Source organism: Pongo abelii, chromosome X (genome assembly GCF_028885655.2).
Source record: "Pongo abelii isolate AG06213 chromosome X, NHGRI_mPonAbe1-v2.0_pri, whole genome shotgun sequence".
Taxonomy (NCBI): Eukaryota; Metazoa; Chordata; class Mammalia; order Primates; family Hominidae; genus Pongo; species Pongo abelii.
This window is the reverse complement of record NC_072008.2, coordinates 138,345,031-138,367,261: the sequence shown is the minus strand read 5'-3', so window position 1 is coordinate 138,367,261 and position 22,231 is coordinate 138,345,031. Positions and strand designations below refer to the sequence as shown.

General features: G+C 36.1%; 1 protein-coding gene across 10 annotated transcripts in view; it reads left to right on the top strand.

The window, feature by feature from the left end:
- Positions 1-19,719, top strand: part of MBNL3 (muscleblind like splicing regulator 3) — a 122,549-nt gene extending 102,830 nt beyond the window's left edge. For 8 of the 10 annotated variants that reach the window (XM_054545077.2, XM_054545072.1, XM_054545075.2 and 5 more), the window contains 6 exons: positions 750-986; positions 4,977-5,127; positions 7,119-7,154; positions 9,532-9,626; positions 10,372-10,445; positions 12,138-19,719. In XM_054545077.2, the coding sequence (XP_054401052.1) occupies positions 750-986; positions 4,977-5,127; positions 7,119-7,154; positions 9,532-9,626; positions 10,372-10,428 (576 nt within the window). In that variant the 3' untranslated portion in view covers positions 10,429-10,445; positions 12,138-19,719. The remainder of the gene's footprint in view (positions 1-749; positions 987-4,976; positions 5,128-7,118; positions 7,155-9,531; positions 9,627-10,371; positions 10,446-12,137) is intronic. The other 2 variants (XM_054545073.1, XM_002832117.3) reach the window with 1 other exon arrangement.
- The last annotated feature ends 2,512 nt before the right edge of the window (positions 19,720-22,231 follow it).

The window sequence follows — 22,231 nt, the reverse complement described above, 5'->3', positions numbered from 1 at the left end:
TCTCTACTTGCTAGAATAATCAAAGTGGGAAAAGAGTAGACAATATAACTCTCTATGATTGCAGAATGTAAAGCTATATGAACACAGAAGGTAAATTAGTCTCATAGTGCCTCAACTTTTTTCTCCATTTTGAGAGTGATGTGCTAGGCAATAAATACCCCCGATGCCTAAGAAAAGAAAATCTGAAAGAAATTTCAAACAGCTTTTTGATTTATTGAAGTCCTTCATTCTTCTATTGTTATTCTTTGTACATTGAAATAACTAGTCTTTTCCTTACAAAGTCAGCTCCATTTGCAGCCCCTTAAATGCCTAGTAATGTATTGTAATAGAATCTGATTGTATATATAATTCAGTTATGGTTCACAAGTTGACTTTGGAAAACCAGTGCATTACAGTGTGATAAAGACTCATCTTGGACTTAAAAAAACACTAATTATGCTTAAGGCTGTGTATTAACTGGAGAATTAAAACTGATTTTCAGTAATACTTTTTTAAAACATTTTTATTTCAATGTAAGGACAACCTCCTTTTGGGGAGAATAGAATTTTTTTCTGGGAATAGAAATTCTGTCTGTTTATATCTCATAGTGAATATGGCTTTACATTATTCTTTATCTTTTTAGATTTGTTCATACATAATATATTCAATGTATATATAATTACTGTTACATTCACTAGCAAAATAAAAAAAAACAGTCAGCTTCCAGTCATCAGTGTGATGCGTGTGTATGTGCATGTGTGTGTTCTAAGGTTTGCCGAGAATTTCAGCGTGGAAATTGTACCCGTGGGGAGAATGATTGCCGCTATGCTCACCCTACTGATGCTTCCATGATTGAAGCGAGTGATAATACTGTGACAATCTGCATGGATTACATCAAAGGTCGATGCTCGCGGGAGAAATGCAAGTACTTTCATCCTCCTGCACACTTGCAAGCCAAACTCAAGGCAGCTCATCACCAGATGAACCATTCAGCTGCCTCTGCCATGGTAAGAAAAGGCCTGCACTTGTGGCCTGTTTCAGAGTAAATGCTTTGTATATTCCTCAATTTGTCTAATATCCTGTAACCATAATCATGGATGGTCATGAGAGGACCTTAATATGAACAGTCAAGGTTATAAGCTGGAAAAGAAAGAACCTATTTATTCTACTTTATTTACTAAGATTTTCTAAAGATAATTATTTAAAAGCCTTACTAATGCTTTTAACCTACTGTGCTCTTTCTCCCATTTTCAGAGTAAGGGTAAATTGTATAATTTAAACAGTAAGTTATTTTTGAGTGCTTTTATAGTTTCACTACCCTCAATATCCTACAAAGTTGCCTCTGCTCTGTGAGCCACTTTCATGGGCACTTTGCTACTGACATCCTTAATGCCTTTCAAAAACACAGCACTTAAAAGATAGGATATTAAGTAGGTTGTCATTTCCTAAAGGTTAAGGCCACTTTTCCTCTCTAGAGGCACAGTATCAAGGACAGCAGCCTACTTAGTGTGGGGGGAAATTTTTACGTGGTTGGGAGCAGAGGCCTGACTTTGGGTTTTTGTTGTTGTTGTTTTGTTTTGTTTTGTTTTGCGGGGCTGGTTGTGTGTTTTTTGTTGTTGTTGTTTGTTTTGAGATGGAGTCTCACTCTGTTGCCCAGGCTAGGGTGCAGTGGCGTGATATCAGCTCACTGTAACCTCCACCTCCCAGGTTCAAGCAATTCTCTAGCCTTAGCCTCCTGAGTAGCTGGGACTAGAGGCGTGCACCACTGCTTCTGGCTAATTTTTGTAGTTTTTATAGAGACCGGGTTTCACCATGTTGGCCAGGCTGGTCTTGAACTTCTGATCTCAGGTGATCCTCCTGCCTCAACCTCCCAAAGTGCTGGGATTACAGGCATGAGCCACCGTGCGCAGCCCAGAGTCCTGACTTTTAAGTTGCTGTAGAAAGTCAGTTTTGGGGGAACAGTTAGTGCTGCTTAGTAATACTGAAAGGTAGGAAGCAGGAAAAATATTTGTGTAACACTGCAGTGTGATCGCTGAGAACCAGGAATTCTCATGACTTAAGTTTGCCACAGCTGTCCATTGTTTTGATGTGCTGCTTGCTATGTCTTTCTTTTTCTCCCTGGACCCTTCCTTGTGTAATAAGGCATAACAGCCCCAATAAAGGACAAAACCCACAGGAAACCTCATGTTCCCTGGGTGTGGAAAAAGCACTGACATGACCCTGAAGCCCAGGAGATGCACTGTGAGCTAAATCTCCTCACAAACATTCATAGTTTGGACTCCCATGACAGAGACTTTGCCTATTCACAACAGAGAGACACTTATTTTCAAACATCCCTATTAAGAAGGTTTTCCTCATACTGAGTTGAAACTTATCTTGCTGCAACTGGAACTTCACAAAAGAAGTCAGTCCCTATTCCAAGTGAGAGTGACTGTCATGTCTCCTGTCTAAGCCAAATACTGCAAATTTCTCCCACTTTTCCTAGTAGTTTATGGTTTCAAGGACACAGTACCATTTTTGGACTGGCTCCAGTTTTTGTCAGAACTGAACTCATTCCATCATGAAGGATCTGAGCACCAAAGTAGAACAAACTTACTTTCTCTCTTGATCTGAACAACATAATCTGTTAATGAATGTTAAAAAAGACTTTACCAAATTCTTTTTGTCTTAAATGCTTTTGAATGGGATAATTATAAGCTATGAAAATAGCTTCATATGCATCTGTCCATTTCTGATTATTTGAGTGTGTTTGATAGAATGCATAGGTTACAAGTCAGCCTCAAATTTCCATGTAGAGAGCTAAATATTATATCATAGGCCTTCAATTGTTACTTGTGAATATCAATATAAAATTCCCTTTTAAGTAACTGATCACAGCAGGGTCTTAGCAGTGAGATCAAGTTGGCCCATAGGAATTTGATAGAGGTAAGATTAAATAAGGGAGGCCTTCATGAAGAAATTCAAGCTTTTTATATTTTTAAGGATTCATAGTGGACATGCTTTATAAAAGAGACATTTTTACCTTGTTCATGTATATAGCTCAGGTTGAGTTCACAGAAAGCAGCTTGTATTTAAAAAAAAAAAAAAGAGAGACATAAAGGGTTGATAGTTCATCCACAGTCTCACACCTCTTCAGCAGGTTTATGAGTTTAATAGTACAACACCACCCAACTGGAACTGGGCACTGACCCATCAGGATAAACCCCAGCCATAAACAAGCAGTACTACCTTACCAGCATCTACCTGTTAAATGTTCATCTAGGTTTCACCCCAATTTGTAGTTTACTAGGGAACATAACTGGTTCTGATGATCACACCATGCTGCCAACTTTCAAGAGAAGGGGACACTCCCCATTTATACCAAAGGGAAATCTTTTTAACAACCAGATAAGTAGGTCTTCTGTGTTAGTTAAAATGTTCAGCAAAACCATTTTCTCCCAGTGGTAATAAAAGGCATTCGAAATGATAGATTTTGTTTTATGGTTTATGATTTTAGTCCTGACCTTTGCCATCTGGTCTGCTGGGATAAATTTGGAAATTTTATATCTCCAAAGTTACTCAGTTTATTTTATCTCACTCTTCTAGCATGCTTTTCTTTATTTAGGTGAAATGAAAAGCAGATCTGTCACAGTGTGTGCACTGACAGTAGAGTTCCCAAAAGAAAATAGAGATACCTTGAGAACTTTGTTATCCACAGGAACGAGGTCATGGCATTACCCTTTTGGACACATGGTAGGATAGTTACTCAACACAAGCATTCCTGTTTCCTTAAGAATTTGGAGCATACCTAATTGTTGTTGCTGGGACATGTTTTTTAAGTAACGTGTAATTTGCTGAGAAAAAAAAATGTAAAGTAATGTTAAACTTCTCCAAGGAATCTGATCCAGGGGCAAGTTTCACTGAGTATTATAAGCACAGTGGGGATTTTGAAAGAACTGTAGACATGAAAGGATGGTTTAAAAATGCTAATAGGTTTTAGAATTAAACCTTACAAGAACTTAACAAAGCAAATTGTACATACCGAAATGGACAGCAAGCCTCTATAAATAAGAACTGCATATATTTTGCTAACTATCTACATAGTACCTGGGTGAGGTAGGTCGTGGGGGAGGAAATATTCATTTGCTTTTTCCTTACATGTTAGTTAGGAAATATATAATTATAGGACTTGAACCTGAAGTCTTCGTATAAATTGGATTTTATTTTACGGGGTGACAGTGTCAGACTCTGATCTACCAACATCTGTTTTATCACCTATATGCCATTTATGTCCTAGATCTGTATCGGAGTTTTAACAGGCAGAAATTTCTTTCCTGCTATATCTGTTGCTTCTGCTAATCTCATTTTTATAGATTCATAGATGAGTATCCCTGAGATATTAATTATAAATGATTGTTTACTGTAGTAGCTTTCTGTCATATCCTGCTCAAATGAGGTCTAAATTAGTGAAGTTGAAAACCTTTTTTTTTTTTTGCATTTTTTTTCTGTTTTGCACTACTGCTCATGTAGTGGATTACCTTTTTTTTTTTTTTCCTTGAGACAGGCTCTCACTCTGTCACTCAGGCTGGGGTGCAGTGGTGTGGTCTCAGCTCACTGCAGTCTTGACGTCCTGGGCTCAAGCAATCCTCCCACCTCAGCCTCCCAAGTAGCTGGGACCACAGGCATGCACCACCATGCCTGGCTACTTTTTCTGTTTTTTTCAGAGATGGGGTTTTGCCATATTGCCCAGTCTGGTCTCAAACTCCTAAGCTCAAACAATCCGCTGGTCTCAGCCTCCCAAAGTGCTGGGATTACAGGCCTGAGCCACTGTACACGGCCGTGAACCCCCTTATCTCCGCATTTGGTTACCTTGCTGTGGGGCCACTGCTTATCCAGTGTCTTGCCCAATGGATACCCTTATGGAGGATTCCCAGGAAATACCTTATATCACTGGTGCTTGCTTGGTTTGAGTACATGTGTTACTTTCTCTAGTACTAGTACCATCTCTCCCCCAACAGGCCCTGCAGCCTGGTACACTGCAACTGATACCAAAGAGATCAGCACTGGAAAAGCCCAATGGTGCCACCCCGGTCTTTAATCCCACTGTTTTCCACTGCCAACAGGCTCTGACTAACCTGCAGCTCCCACAGCCGGCATTTATCCCTGCAGGTGAGAACACAGCTCTAGGCACTGCAGCGAGTTTGGTGATGTTGTGAATGTATACAATGCAAAACAGCTTTCAAAGAGCTTGTATAGGAGGACTGTCGACATGTATTTTGATTAAAAATAAAACAAGGAAGTTATGCTTATCTGCTAGTATCTAGAACTACTTGTTTTTCTATAATTCATGAAAATTCATGGTTTGAAATCAAACTAGGAAAAAGTATCAACATTTTTCTTTTTAGCATTTCTTGGTTTTTGCTTATGATTAATTCACTTGGTTCAGTCTCAAACTAATTCCTTGACTCTCAGGTATCACTGTCACAGACAGTAGAGTGCTGTCAAAAAAAAGGAAAAAACTCCCAGCTTTGATATTATGGAAATGCGTTGTCAATATGTCTTTGATATGCCAAAGGTAGTTAAAATAAAACTACCCTAAGTGCATAATATAATATAATATAGATTAAACAGATAGTTTTAGCCTGTAATTCCTGAATCAGTTAATATAAAATACATAGCAGTTTATATTTTCTGACATTTTGCAGCATATTTTGTTATCTCCTACATTCAGCTATATTTAATAGCCTGTTTTACATGAAATTGAATAGAAAATGTTAAGCCAGAAATTTGTTCAATTAGATATCATATACTGGGGGGAAACTAATTTTCTTCTGGTGGTTTAGTAGTTTAAGAATGAGCATATAGTCTCTTAGGAATAAATTGAAAATTCTAACCATTGAGAGTACAGCAGTTTGGTTTTTTTTTCCTTTTTTTTTTTTTTGACACAATGCTAAATGCCCAAGATTGGAAACTATTTTTAAATGAAAATAACATATGTTTAAAAAAATAATTTAGAAATCCTTGTTAATACCTGGACTTGAGAAAACTTATTGGTTAACTAGTAAATTAATCAGTTAATTAATTTTGAAAGGTACCGTAAAACACCAGTCTTTATTTTTTTTTTAATACCAGTCTTTAATTACTAGCCACAGCAGTCCTTCATGCCATCATTTAAAAATATACAATTTGTATACATTTATATGATAGTTTCTGAGAGGAAATATGGAATTCTTCAGCACTTTCTTACATCCCTTATAATAAGTAACTACTGATATCTAATAATTTAGATATTTTCTCCCAACCTAAGAAAAAAACAAATAATGTCTACAGAGTAAAAGAGAAAAGCAGTATGAGTTGACATGACTTTATTCCTAGCATTTTTTTCTTCAAAAATTGTGGTAATTTACCTACACATTAGATCACTCTACCTTGGCTACTTCCAATTTGTATTATAGCTATGGAATGAATTCAGTAGCCCTGGAAGTCTAGTCAAGGTGGTTGAATATAATAAAATGTATGCTGTTCATCATAGTTTTTCTTAATACTACAGTTACTTTGTTTCCAAGTTTGAATTTTTTGCCAGATTTGGCCAACTTAAAATCTAGTTTCATAAGCAAAAATGTCAGAAAAATTCCCTTCCCCTTAATTAGTGGCAACATAAAAGCCTGTCCAGCTAAGAGGTCTCTCTTAATGGAACCTCTTTGCCATATATTCATAGTCAAGTCCTACTGACTATGAGACAGTGGAGGAGACAGTGTTAACAGATTAATACTCTAAATAGAAATACGGACACCAGATACGAGATTCTGGAGCATATTTAGAAAATGATATGTGTAATAAATTAAAATTCTTTTATTATAAAAATTATTTAGGATGTATTTGTCCACCATTAATATGTAATTTAAGTGAGTTAATTCTTTTAAAGAAAAATTATAGCTCATTTTGTACCTAAGAATCCAAGAATTATTTTGATTACCTGGGTTTGTGACCTTAAAACTAATCTGTAATTGTAAACATGGGAGATTGTTGGACTTGCATGTGCTGAGTAATTGATATTGCAAAGAAATAATCTTTCTGTTAAAATGTATTTCTATCAGTAAATCCTTAATAATCAAATATCTCTTTTCTTTACTTTCCACGCTTTTCTGCATGGTGTACAGGGCCAATACTGTGCATGGCACCCGCTTCAAATATTGGTAGGTTTTCTACAAAAATTATCAACATTTTCTAATCTGAAAAAATGTGTTTTTCTGTTGTGACTATGAAAGATGAATGACTGAAAGATGTGGCTGGAAATTTTCTGAGTATGTTAAGGTTTAACATGGTGCTTTCTGTTTTATGTCTTTGTAGCATCAAAATAGTCCTACTTTCTCAAGTCCTAGTTGGTTGCCACTGTGGCCAAATACTGGCCCTGTCATTTCTCTATTTCTACCCTAACAACAGCAACTGAAATATTAAAAAAAGTTTCTTTTTCAATACTTGAAACTAGCCAGACTGGGCAGTTTTGTTCTTTGCTTAACATGTATTATTTAAAAATTGTAAAATACTTAAAATGTATAACTTGTAAAGTACAATGAAACAATTCCCACCTGAAAAAGTTATCTATACGACTTAAAGCATTCAATGTTCCCATGTTGCGAGAGGATGAGTTCAGCAAAGCCAGAGGATTCTGCAGTGTTCTGTAATGAATCCTGTAGTGTTCTAGCCTGAAGCACTATTGGCACAGAAGCTAGGCACAACAGAATCATTTCAAAATGACTCTTTGAGTATTATGTGATTTTTAACAAGCAGTTGCACACAGATCCTTTTGTTAGCCACTAACACAATATGATAGCCATCTCTAAACCGTTTTATACAGCACTAATACTGAAGAGCATGAGAAAGGAATGGGGAGTTCACAGCTCCTACAGTCCTCATGGGCACAAGGAACAGACCAGGAGAAAATAGCTCTGTTCTATGCAAGGAGAAATGATCCCACCCCGTCCCACTCTACCATCTCACATCAATCCAGGCCATCCCATCCCTTTTGAGAGTTTGCAACAAATTGACCTTTGTCACCTTGGTGGACCAGAGTAGATGCAGTGCCCCAAAAGCACTACTAACAAGCTTCTTGAGAATAAAGTTCAAAATGACAACCACATAGTAGCAGCACTCACTAACATAGCGAGATCTGAACCCTGGGAATGGAGGTGAGTCCCCTGTTACTGAGGGTTTGACTGTCTTCTGTAGGAATTAATAAACATTTCCATTAATACCAACAGGAGCACAATATGTATACCTTTGAATTATAATGTGTACAATTAGAACAGACTTCTGCAAGTTTGAGAAATGTGTCTTTGCCTTCATGTTTTGTGACAGTTTTCTTGAAGATGCTCTCTTGTCCTTTCACCTTCAGAGCTTTGCTTAGGAATGCAAACTGCATTCTTTAGTGGGTCTGCTTCCTGTACAATTGCTGTACTCCCAAAGGGAAAACAAGAGTGTTTTTAGAATTGGCATATGAGACAACAGGGATGGCTCTGGGTAATGGGTAACTAGAGATAAGTGGAAGGGATAACTATGGAGTTTCTGTTAATCACCATTTGGGGTACATTTTCAGTTTCTATGACATTGCACATGTTAATTTTTCTCTGGCCATTCATTTTCTCTGTAGACTTTCAGAAAATCTGAATTTAATTGATGTAGACATGATAAATTATTACATATGCATGCTTGCCATTCACACATTGCCATTCACACATTAATTCCCTGGTTTGCTTTCTGAAATGAGCTAGACATCAGAAAGCACCCAAAACGCTTTCTAAATGAGATAGAAACCAGAAAAGGCAAAGATAAAACGTCCTGCAAGAGATTTCACAGCTGCTAACCATTGTAGCTATAATAGTTGCTGTGAAGACAAGATTTACTGTGAAGTACTCCATGTATTTGTTTGATAAATGGCCAAAGTTTCCCAGAGGTGTACTTAAAAACCTGCATGCATAGTTCACTGTATTCTTCATATCTGCCCCCCACCACATACCAACCAGTCTACCTACCATGTCTTTGCATGCAGATCAGGTAAGTATACATATAACTGTCTATTTGCACCTGCAAATCTAGTGACGGCATTCATGTCCATAGGTCAGTGAACCTAAATTCCAATTTATGATTCCTTAACTCCATTTTGAATGCGCAGTCCAGTTACTTGTCTGCTTAACTAGCTTCAGATAGATAGCCCTTGTAACATTGGATTTTTGTTTTCATATGCATTCATTATAGCCCCTTCTGAAAATTTAGCCTTTTGAGTAAACTACAATGGGATTCTGCTCAAAAACTTACTAAATGTTGAGAATGGTTCCATTTTCCATATTGGTAACTATAATTGGCTTTCCCCTTTTCTCTTTTTAATTTTCCCCCCTTCCATGCTGTGTTGTTTTGCACTGACTGTGATTGCATGAACACCCTGATGTATTCGTCGTTATGATGTCACATGGCTTGTTGCTGTGATACCTACCACACCTCATTCCATCGTAAATGTCATGGTTGCATAAATCCTCTACCCTCCCGTGTGTTGCTTCTATGGTTTTCAACTGAAAGTGCCCATGATGCACGGTGCTACACCTACCACTGTGTCTGCAGCAACAACACCTGCCACCAGCGTTCCCTTCGCTGCACCAACTACAGGCAATCAGGTTTGGCCATTTATTTAAGCTGTTCAGGTCGAGATAACTACAATGTTTTGGTAATGCACAGTATATGCTTTTTGGATTGGTGAGATTCTTATGTGTTTCTTAAGCCATTGTCACATTTAGAATTTTTATTTTTGTGTATATTCTAGAATGCTATATATGCTTTGCTATTCATCCCAAGATGAATCAGAGGAGTTTTGCTCATTTTTAATTGGTTACCAGATGTTGGTCTTGATATTCTATATTTAATTACTGGTAACACACCAATCCTTAAATGTATATACTTAATATTACTTAAATGCTTCCTCATTGGTCAAGAGAATTTATTTCACTGCCATTTTTGATTATTGTGTTTAAACTTTGGCTTAGTACAGTCATCACCTTTACCTTCAGATCCACTGGAGAGAAAACAAAATATCACATTTCTTTCCAAGACATAGATATCCTTATCATTTCGCAGTGATTGCATCAGAAGTTCCTTCTCATATGGACATTAGATGTGCTTGTTGTTTTGATTTTTATTTGCTTTAGGTATTTCTAGGCAGAGTTCACAAGGCAAATTATAAGTTTGGGTGGAGTCTTGAAATTATAAGGACATACATACAATAATTATTATATAGTATTAGGGCCATTTTGCCTTATTAAAGTGGGAACCATGCTTATAGACTAAAAGATCCACATATATAACAACATAAACAGAATTCTCTCAAGAAACTATTTTAATCTAAAATCTTTTTTACTACTATAGATACCCCAGTTATCAATAGATGAACTGAATAGCAGCATGTTTGTTTCACAGATGTAGACGTTCCCAGTAGAACAGTAAGTTTCTTTAAGTATTAATATAAATAATATTTATAGGCTACATATTTTATTTACACAATTGCACTTCTAAAAGGCTTTGGTAAATATTTTCATTCATAGACATTGCTTGTGATGTAGAGCTTGATTTACACATTATAAATTTTCCAAATTGAAATGTGAGCACAAATATGCAATATTTTTTATATGGCAATGACAGCTGGTACTGTATTTTCTCAATGAGCTAACACATTCTTAAATGTTTTCCTATTATTAAAGGAATATATGATTTGTTAGCCAGAGGCACAGATTACTTTTGAGTTGTAATTCTTTAACCATTTTATAGCTTCATTATTTTTTTGAAGATCAAACAAGAATTTTCAGGATTGGACTGATATTATTATGTTAAACACAGTAAGCACTATGCTTGTCATGTGACATTGTATTGAATTTTGAGTGACATAATTTAGTAACTGAGTCATTATTTTCATTCCAATCATGTCTCTTTTTTAAAATTTTTGTTGTTGTGGGATTTTTTTTTCTCCTTCACCCTCAATCTCCTCTTTGCCTGGTGCCCATCATGGCACACACTTTTTTGAGCAATCATTCACTTAAGAACATGTGACTTCTGAAGCCACTTAAGACTCCTAGGTATTTTAATTAATTCTAGGGACTTACTAAAATAGTGTACCAACTCTGAATTGCATACCTTCGTCATCGAAAGTTTGAAGTTCTCACACCTGGAGTGTGTCATTTGGTTGAAGGAGGCAGCAGTTCTATTCCCTAGTGAACTAGTTCCCCAGACCCCAGCTAGCCCTTCTTTCCTGCTGAGGATACACGGGCTTAGAACACTAAGTGTTCTGGACAGAGCAGATAGCCGACTAGACATTAAATAAATAGGTCTCCTCAATCATAACGAAGGATTTTAAAAGGCACCTTTGAGCACATGGGATAACTGAAGGAGCTATAAATTGTAATTGTTTCCATAGGTGTCATTTGGGATAGTGGCAACTTGGGAATAGCACTAAACATGATAATGTAGGTTTTGCCAACACTTGCGCAAATTTCATGGGCTGCTTTACGTCAAGGTAACCACAAGTTGTCAAATTAACTTTCCAACAGAGCATGTTAGGGAAGAGTGATTCCTTCTTGCTTGATTTTGTTAGAAATGTAGAGATATTTGGCAGAACATAATCACTTCAATATGTAATAGGTGCTAAAAATTTCTCTAAAGTTCAAAAATGTAATTTTGTACAATACAATACCCAGATTTCACAGGTAGGCTATTTCTGCATGACTCTAAAACATTCAGAGAAAAAGTTGAAAGTGTATTTAATATTTGCATATTTCAAAATGTTCGGTATCAAACATGTTTTCTCAGTATATGCCTGTTGAAATGTGGACACATGGGTGTATGTTCAACAAAAAGTATTGGCATTGAGTAGATAGATAATGCCTTAAACATTGGAGTGCATCTCTGTTAGGACAGTTCTCCACATTAGTACTCAAAGGGTATCATAGACTATCATAGATATATGGTTCTTTCATGATCATTCTCAAAAGCCCCATTTCAATCTGAAATTCAGATTGGAGATATTTTGGCACTGTTAACAGACAGAACTGGAACAAAACCCACCACACTCTCCTGACTCTTCGTTCAATAACCTTTCAATATTTCTCACTCTTTCTTTCTTTCTTTTTTTTCCATTTCAGCTGAAATTCTGAACAGCAGAGTTATGGAGTATCAGAATCTTTCCATGGAAACCTCCATATGGCCTATCTATATATATTCTCGTATGTCTTATTCTACCAACACAACAATAAGCGTGTTGCAGTCAATGTATTAAGCAAAGCAAACCTGCCAGCCAGCAAATTCAAATAAAAAATAAAGCATTAAAAATCAATGGAGATGTTAAAACAACATGAATAGAAAACTAATAACTACCATCCATCCTATTTGAATTATCAAGCAGAACATGACCATAAAATTTGGTAACTTGTTACATTACTCTTTGTGATTTTCTAATAACCATGCTAAGTGTACTTCCACAGTGAGCTTTTGGCTTACTATATACATTCTTGGTGGATAAATTGTTCATCTGTTTTTGAAGTGTTACCTTACTATTTTGTTTACAAGATAGTCTATTGGGTTGATTCAGGATGTAACAAATATATTCAGTACCATTTCTTGTGTTGTATTGTGTTGTGCTGTGTTAGGTTTTTACATACTGTAGTGTTTTGCTGTATATGTGTGGTGTTTGATTTCAACTAAAGTGTTATTAGTGGGGAACAGAAGTATATGTGCTTAAAAACATGACAGGTTCATGCAAATATGCTCTCTTTCTTTAGAATATTTCTGTAGATTTCTTGGGACTGACATTTAAAACGCCTCACTTTTGAATGTGCACAAAACCTGCTCATTAACATGCATGTGTATAATTTGTACCTGCAGATCTGATGTTGCATAATACAATCAAATTGCTAGATTTTTTAAAGAGAGAAATCATTACCTGCACAAAGCAGAGAACTTCATAAAACATTAACCCCTAATTCATTCTTCTTAAATAGCTTGGCAAATAAGACTTTACCTTTAAATGAATTTCTCAGCATTTATACTAAAAATTATGTAAAGTGCCCATTAGATTTTTTGTGTGTGTGGCTTGAGAATCCTATCTCCTAAGTTGAGTGTCTAAAACTGAGCCATTTGTCATCTTCAGCTGAGAAACTGGTACTTGGGAGCTTAAAAATATGCTAATTACAAGTTATAAATCAAACAGAGATGGGGGCATGGAGATAGTTTTTACGTACTGGAGGAAAGTGTGTAAAACCATGGCAATGTCACCTTTTACACAAATGCCATTTTCCAAATGCAAATGGCTCATGCTCTTTAGACTACTCTTTGAATAACAAGTAAGATGCAATCTAGCAAAAGTCAGTCAGGGTGAAAGAGAATTGGTTACAAATGAGGACTTTCCTCCCCAAATGGACAGTCTTCTCTGTTGATCACAGAGGGAGCCTGAGTGCAGGCTTGGAGAAATGGCTAGGACAGGGAACAGGGAAGCACTTGCAGTTATTCCTTGATTTATTCAAAAGAACTGGGAAAGACGGTTGTAGTTGTCTTTAGCTTCGGTTCAACTGAGTTTCGTTTTGTTAAACAGTTCAGTGAAGGAGAAAGCACCTGTGATATATGGCAAGTGTCCCCCTGCCCAAACTTTAACATCAGACCCTCTCAAATCATAACCAAGCCTCTTTTATGCTTATTTGGATTCGTTTGCCTTTGTATATGTTTGAAAATGACAATAGAGCGGGTTTTATCACCCTTTGAATGAGACAGAGTGGCTGTACTCCACAGAGCTCAGCTGAATTCACATTACTAATATTTATGAAAGAATTTTACAACCAAATAATTCCTGTGGTGTGTGACATATCTCATCCACTCTACTCATTTATTAATGTTATCATACAGTGGTGGAAACATGTGACATTTTACATCAAGTAATAGATTTAATATTTTCTAGTAAATAGGTATTCTTCCACCAGAAAGTATAAAACCATCATATATATATATATATATAATTGTTTTTCTCCTTCATGAAAATGACAAGTAAAAAGCAAATCTGATTGAGGATACCTTAAGCTGGCTAGAAGTGTTTGAATCACAGAACAATGGAATTAGCAAAATCCTTTTCATAGTTGACAGAACTGAATCCAGGGGCATATGACTTGCCCAAGGCTACCTTAGCCATTGTGGGACCCAGAAATATCTCCTGCTTCCCATTGTTCCTCCTTTTCACATTGTTTTTGCTTCAGAACATTTGATGCTCTCTTCCAAAGCAGACCCATTTGGCTCAGAATACAAGAGAGCAAAATTAGCTTTCTGGGAATTGATACTCTGTTGATCTTAATTATCCAACCAAATCCTGATCAACAGTGCTTTCTAAACAGCCTTGCTTGTATTGAGCCATTGTCAGCTGTTAACAATGTTGCGTGGAATTAGAGATCAAGAGTTGTCCTGACCTTTACCTATGGACTGTTTGAACCAGTTAATTTCTGTTTCTGAAATCTTAACATTGCTATAGAAGAAAGTAGTGTATGCCTTTTTGAAATTCATCATGTATGGAACTGAGTTCTGTATGATCTGTCCCAGTGCCTCTCCAGAAGGGCAGATCTGATTACATGAATCCAGGAGGGATGCACCTGAGCTAGTCTGGGTATATTCCTTAAAGGAGACAAGAACTTTTTTGTGCAAAATGAACTTTTGTGTAGTTTTGACATCTGCATGCAGTGAACTATCTCACTTAACTTTTTCAACTTGGGGCAAAGATATACATAAACCATAGATAATAGACCTAGAGTACAGCTGTTTTCATGTTGCGTTAAGCACTGGAAGACATTAACAATGACTTAAAGTAAAAGGTTCAGTGAGGGGTATTTAGGGCCATTGTATTTTTGGTGCCACAATTTTCTACATTGTTGGCATTTTAAAAGTTGTTTTCTAAATGAACTTAAAGAAAGAAAGCTCAAAGCCCTAAAGTTTTGATCAAATTCAATAGATTTTTGAGAAAAAAATACAATTTTAAGATAGCACTCTTTAAACTAGATGTGCAATGACTTATTCAAATTATCTTTATTCAAGGAAAGAAAAGAAGAAAGATAAGTCATTAGACTATAAATTTCCATTTAAAAAGACAAGTCACAAAACTAATCAGTGACTCTAAACAAAAATTTACTGGATGAATTGTATATATAAAATTCTAATCACTTATGATTCTTAGTTAACATTTTATAAGCTTTGTATTTTACAGGGGCCTCTTTTTATTTATCCAAATTTATTGTTTTTGTCCATTTTTCTCAGCCTTTTGCAAAAAATATGCAAGAGTGCTGAAACTTGGATAAAACGGGTCATGTATACAGAGAAAATAATCTAAAAGTTATCTTTAAGAGGGTTTTAGTAGTGTCAACTTCTTAAAAAAGTACTATGTGACCATAACATACGTATATTTTAAAGAGGGATTAAGATTAAATTAAAATAAATGGATTCATAAAATTGCTATTTAAATACAGTATTTACTTTTGTAATTGGAGCATGATTCCACAACCAGCTGTGGCATTTCATTTCACTTTTCTAGATCAGAGACTTTAATTTGTAGTTAATCATGATGTGGAAAGTCATCTTCTCTCTACTCCATCAATTTTTTTCATCCATTTTTGAACATGCTGAAGCACTTTGATCTTGCCATAAGTGTTGTCCTATACCACTAGGCGGTGTTCACTAATGGGAGGGCCTCAGCTCACCTGCTCTCCAATTTGGGAAAAAGCAAGTACCTCCTCCCTACCATCAGCAGAAACTGAATGAAATTAATCTTTGCAACTTGAATCTGTTTTAAGTAGCATTACCAATAAGCATAGTGATGTCTGAATAAGGAATGACATTTACATTACATTTTATTAAATAAGAGAGAAAGTTAATATGCTACTTGAAATGTTATTTGGTTCTTTGTCCCCCTCTTTGCAGAGTATAGATAAGGATGCTCTTAGGTAAAATGCAGCCACAAGTTTTCCGAGTTCGTTTAGTCTGTAGGGTAGGCTATGAGGTACAGAATGATTAGAAACTGAAATCCTCATTATTTTTCTCTCAAATACATTTCACATACATTGAAACAGAAATAGGCAAAATTTATGAGGGAAATCTGATTTCCCAATTCTGATGAATAGATATACTAAGACAGTAGCCTTGTTTAACCAGTGCCTGTAGAAGGCACTAGAATAAATAGCATGTCCAAGAGTATAACAACTTTTTTTGTAAATTTAGTTGCTAGCCTAATCAAGCTGTAAATATAACTCAATTGGTACCATATTTTCATTTTTCTTATTGTTCATCTTTAAGGTTTCATTTTATTGCTTTTTTGTAGCTCTAAGTAACTAATCAATTTAATTTCGAAGGAAAGTTAAAGTTTAAGCTTTTACTGCATGGATTCTGCCCGCCTAGCTAGGTTCTAAACTGACACTGAAGTATGACAAGATACAGATTATAGTCCAAAACTATCCTTTACAGTTCACAATTTAAGAACAAATTTAACTTTATATGCAAATAATAATTGTTATCTAATTATATTTAGTTGTTGCTTTGGCAACAAAATTACAACATGGCTACCTTTAGACATTTGTGTATGTGAACATTTTACTTGTAAACTATAGGTGATTTGTGACAGTATGAGCGTGTAGAAAATACAGCTCAAAACTATGAAAACAGACATGGTTGAGTTCTTTTTTAATCCCAAAGGCCCATATATAAAAGCTGAATTTGTGTCCTTGTGTGACTTTTTGTGAAAAAGTTTGTAACACATGGATTCTAGAATCAGGCTTTATAGTTTATAGAATTTGTTGTGTGGATAGGGTTATTCCACAGTATTTAGACTTCAAAACACAATCATTGCATTGTTAATACATTACCTAACTTTTTTTAATAACTTAATTCAAAATTACCCCATTCAAGTGGCATAGCTGTAGCTGCAAAAATTCTGTTTTCTGGAATTACATAGCTATATAAGGATTAATGCATGACTAAAGCCTCTTTTGAAATTAATTCATATTTTTAAAACTATACATAAAGATACTGTGGAATGACCCCTTAACAGTGTTTAAGAAACATATGCTGCAGTTAATTGTCTCAGTTAGGGTGCGGATGTGTGAGACACACCTTTTTTGCACTTATGTACATAGTCCATGAAAGCAATCCTTGGAGCTTTTTTTAAATGTAAGAAGTCTGTGATAATAGTGGAAAAGTTAGTAAGAGAGAGTTATTTCTAAGGCTTTGAAAAGGAGGGTGTTTTTGCTCTAAGACTTAACTAAAGCATAATGTTGCTTTGCTGTTATGGAGGCTTTCTAGTTTGCTACAGGTCACCAAAAGAGAAGGCTAGTAACAGGTAACAGGTCAGCCTCAGCTAACAGCACTGAACAAGAGTAGAATAACTTCATCTTTTAACAAGATCATTAGCAAAGATTGTTTGCTTTTTAAATTAATCCCCACTATAAACACACACACACGTGCAAACACACACACACACCAGGCAGTTTCTAGAACAATTTTTCCTTTTTCAGTGGTTGTAAGCAGTGAAATACCTCATGTATTACAAGATAGATATTACTGTTATGATAGAATCAGATTTCATCTTTCACAGAAAGTGATCAGCTGATATATGTGTCAGTTAAAATGTTTATCAATTAATAGGTATTTAAGTGACAAATTGTTAATGTTGACCACTGTTCCTCCTTTAAGATCCAGTAACCAAAACCAAATCGGTAACCATTGAAAGATGATATTTAACAGTTAAGGATGGCCAGCATGGGGCAGTTCATTCCTTTCAACAAAGGAAAAAAAAATGCTCCTGGCACAACTTTATAACTGGCTGTATTTACATTATACCTGTTCAGTGGAAGCTGTTTTCTGACCTACCTTTACCAGATTACAAAGTAGTTAACTGTGCCACTTCAGCCTCCCACTGTTTTGTTTTAACTAAACAGAAGAGAACCAGCCAAAATCTTACGTAACACAGGAGCTGGAAGACAATGTTTCAATCTGACCATCTCTGCCAATTTTAGCTCCCACACCACCTACAGATAGCCAGTTAACTTTCTTTATGCCCCCAGGCAATGAGGCCTAGAAGAGGTCAAGGTTAGAAAGGTTAAGCATTTGATCACCCACAGGTACTTTTAGTACCTACAGAAGGAGCCCATCCTGGGGTTGGTGGAGTTGGTATTGCTACTCGTTTTGATAGTTCTCATTTACAGAGAAAGAAAAATAAGCCAAAGCTAGAAAGCAATCCAAGCCTTACAGTTGTCCGATACCTCAGGGCCAGTTGGCTAGAATTTTCTTTTCCCTCAGCCCATAATCACTTAGAGTTAGCCATACGACAAACAGCCTGACAATCTGACCAGCATTTCCATTGATATAAAATGTAAGCATTCCTTCATTCTGTAGTTAGGAACTCCAGCCTTATCTCCAACATAATTTCCCAGTTTAACCTATGTACTGATATGGACATTTCTTTGTGAATATGCCAGATTCAAGAATGTATTTTTCTAAGGTCAATAGAGATACATTTTAAGTCAGGAAAAATCACCTATAAATTAGTAAGAATAACCATAAAAGCATCACAAAAGATACCCCATGAATAGATGGCATGGTGTGCATGCTGACAGCCACAGGGACATACTCTGGAGTTTCAACATAGAGGCTGTGTTTCAATAAGTAAGACAAATTAGGGAATTAATTAAAACAAATTGATGTAACTGAGGCCCCCCCCCCAAAAAAGCCCTCTATTACTAACCTCAAGAAAGTATTTAGTTTGACCGATTTGTGCAGTTTCCAGCCCTTCTACTTGTTCTTGCCTGTAAGAGAATCACTAATACTCAAAAGCTGGATTATTGAAGAGAAATTTTATCTTTAAATAGAATCCATCCACAATTATGGTATATGTAAAAAAAAATGTATGACTATGAAATAAGTCGCAGCTCTTTGCAGATATTGCAAAATCCTTGCTAGGCATCTACATCATATTAGTTTTTAAAAAAATACCTCTGTAACAAGACCTAAAAGTAACCTAACTATTAAGCAGTGCTTTTTTCTCTGAAAACACACAACCTAAAGATTTATCTGTCATAAAACTGCATGGTTCCAGAGCTTTATTTCTGTGTAGAGATGCTATTTGTTAGTGATGGAAACAAATTATTTTGTTGCTATGTCTTTTGTGTCTAGCAGTTGAGAGAATGATATGACCATCATATCACTGGATTATGGGAATGAATGCCCTTTTCAAAATAAGTTTCTTTTTAATATTATTGTTGCTGCTTTAACAGAAAATGAGCCATTTGTCCCCATGCTCCCAAATTACAATGATTTAAATTAAAAAACTTTTGAAGGATTTTCCTAAATATATTCTTTTTTAAAGCGCTAACTTTGTGCATTCATATAACAACAATTTGGAATAATGTGAAAAATGGAGGCACATAATTTGGGTGGAAAATGGTGATTAAAAATATATATAAGAAAATTATTAGCCATGTGTAGCATATTTAAATAATGACCAGAATATTTCATGAGAACCAACTCTTCCCATAGTATTTTTCCTCCAAAATGCAATAGCTCATTCCCTCAACTGCAGACGCTTTGATTTTTTTTCAAGTTATAGTGCTGTAGTGCTTGTTTATGTTTAAAAGTGCACATTATGCAGCTCATTTTAGTATGCTACTTCTATGTTTATTTTTTGTTCTTCCAATAAAATGCGTAAACTTCTTGGTTATGTCTTTTTTTATGAATCCATATTCACACATTAGGAGTTCACTTCAAGGCTATTCACGTTCTAGTATATTAATCCTAATATTTAGTAATTCTAAAATGAAATTTAAATTTCTGATTTGGCTCAATGTTATATTTCATACATAGAGTAAATTTATTTCCAAATATACCATCAGTATTTTGAATTATGTAGATAATATATCCATTGTGTTAGACCTATTACTCCTATAAGATTGAAGTTACTAACACAAGAAAAACACTTCTATTTTAATAAAAGAAAACTTAAAATTTTGAGAGAATGCTTACTAGTTTCTCTTGTGCCTCAGAAATCCTGAGGCATATTCTAAGATACATTATTAGAAGTTTCTCTTTCCCAGTTATTCATGTCTATCCTACATCCCTAGTGTAACATATGAAACCAGTGTTGTTTATTTCATACTTTCCAGATGGGCATCAATCATTTCATAACAATGAGATGCATGAATTTTTCCATTAAAATGTTTTCTCTCACTTAAAATTGGTTATCTTCAACAAATGGCACAGTAATAAAAGGATGATCATTTTTGTTCTTTAAGAAAGTAAATGTAATTTGGTAATACTTTATTCTGCCTTATTTCAAAATGCTTCAAAAATGCAAATCTGGAACTTCTCTGCATTGACCACTGTTCTGGAGTCGGGCTGATAGAAAACTGCGGTGAAGAGAGTTTAGATCAGAGGCTGTGGCAGAGCAAAGTATTACTGATGTGTCTTAACAGTGAAGAGGGTCAGGGAGGAGGTTGGGTCCTTGTCAAGTGTCAGCTGCCCTATACATAGTTCTCTTGCCCCTTGTGCCCTGTTTTACTATTTCTAAGGTGGTTCCCATGATGGCATTTCTTGATAAGCCCACTTTGAGCCGTTTAATGTTTTGTAGGTGTTTCTGTGAGTCTGATAATACCAGCACTAAAAACAGTTCAGTATATAGACATTTACAAGAGGTCTTAGGCCTCTTCAGCATTCAGTTAATGTCTTTCTCTTTGAGGCTGCTGAATGTTAGGTAAGAATTCAAGGCAAGCATTCCCGACCATCATCAAATTGGAGACTTGGTGTTTCTATTGGCTGGAAGAAAGTTGACCCACAGGCAAAACCAGATGTAAACCAAGTTTGTCTTGGGTACTTTTCAAATTCTTTTCACAGCATCCTTTTCTCATCCCTCATGGTGGCCTCTGGCCCTGGAAAATCCTCATGATAGCAACTTATCAGGCCTGCTTCCTCTGATAGATCTGGACTTTTCCCCTTAAGTGCTTTCCTGTTGGGTTTCTCAGACTATGGAGAACTGCTCATAGTTGAGATCTAAGAGACAAATTACCCTACGGTGTTCAAGAATGGCCGTATTTAATATACTGCCTGTCCTGGAAGTGTTCACATTTAAAAAGGCATGACTTTGCAATGGGCAAATATCAGACACCTACATGCATAGATAAAGGAAATATGTTTTACTTAAGCAAACTTCTAGGCATTGAATCTCAGTGTTTAGGCGCAGAGATGGAATTCCTATAAGCAATGCAGTCATTCACCACCTCAGGAAGGCCAAAAAATGAAGACTCTTGTGATTTTGTTATTATCAGGAAAGATCTGATATGATAATGAACCTAAAATACTGACTAGATAGTGAACATCCTAAAATTCCACTGAACAGAATCCATTCCCATGGTCATCATCTGCAGAGGGCATGATACAGTGACAGGCCTGAAGTATGATTATAATTCTGGAGTAATTTAAAGCCTGTATTTGTTAAACTTTAACAGATGGACACACATTCTCTGATTTTCTACTTGGCTCTCTCCTGTACTAGAAATGCGCATTTAACTAAACCTTCCCAGCTTTTCTGTTCAGTGCCTGACTTACCCTACTCCCTTAGGCAGGAGGACAGTGGGTGTCTGGGGAATAAAAGCCAAGCGCTCCAAACAGAGGATTTTGGATACAAAGGGCAGCCACCAGGAAATAGGGTGAGCTTTGTGAGAGGGACAGACTGATTCCCATCTGTACAAACATGTCCAAAGCAAAAGCACAGCATTCTAAAGTGGATGCAGAAATTAGTATACAATGGCAGTTCTGGTCAGTGCAGCCCAGCATTTTTCTGTTGTGCATGGAAAGAACACAGTGAAAAGGCAGGCAGGGCATCCAGTGCAAAGTGCAACAGACATAGACACACAAATCCAGTTTTCCTGATGAGAGAGGGAGCTATCTCTTCATAAGTGATGCAATGCAATGCAGGCATGTGCAAGTACAAGGAAAGATTGATTTTTTAAAAATCATAGTGTAACTGGATGAATACCAGCAACAGCACCTGCTAAAGCAAACAGCCTGCTCATTAAAAACTGGACTTGAGGGAATGGAGAAAGAATCTGAGGAGCCTGCAGTCAGCATGCTTGTAGAGACTTTATGGCTACAGAAGATGATGATCAACCCATAGAGGTTCAATGTAGTTCTCAAGAAGAGGGTGGGAAAGCATAAAATGGGGACTAAGACT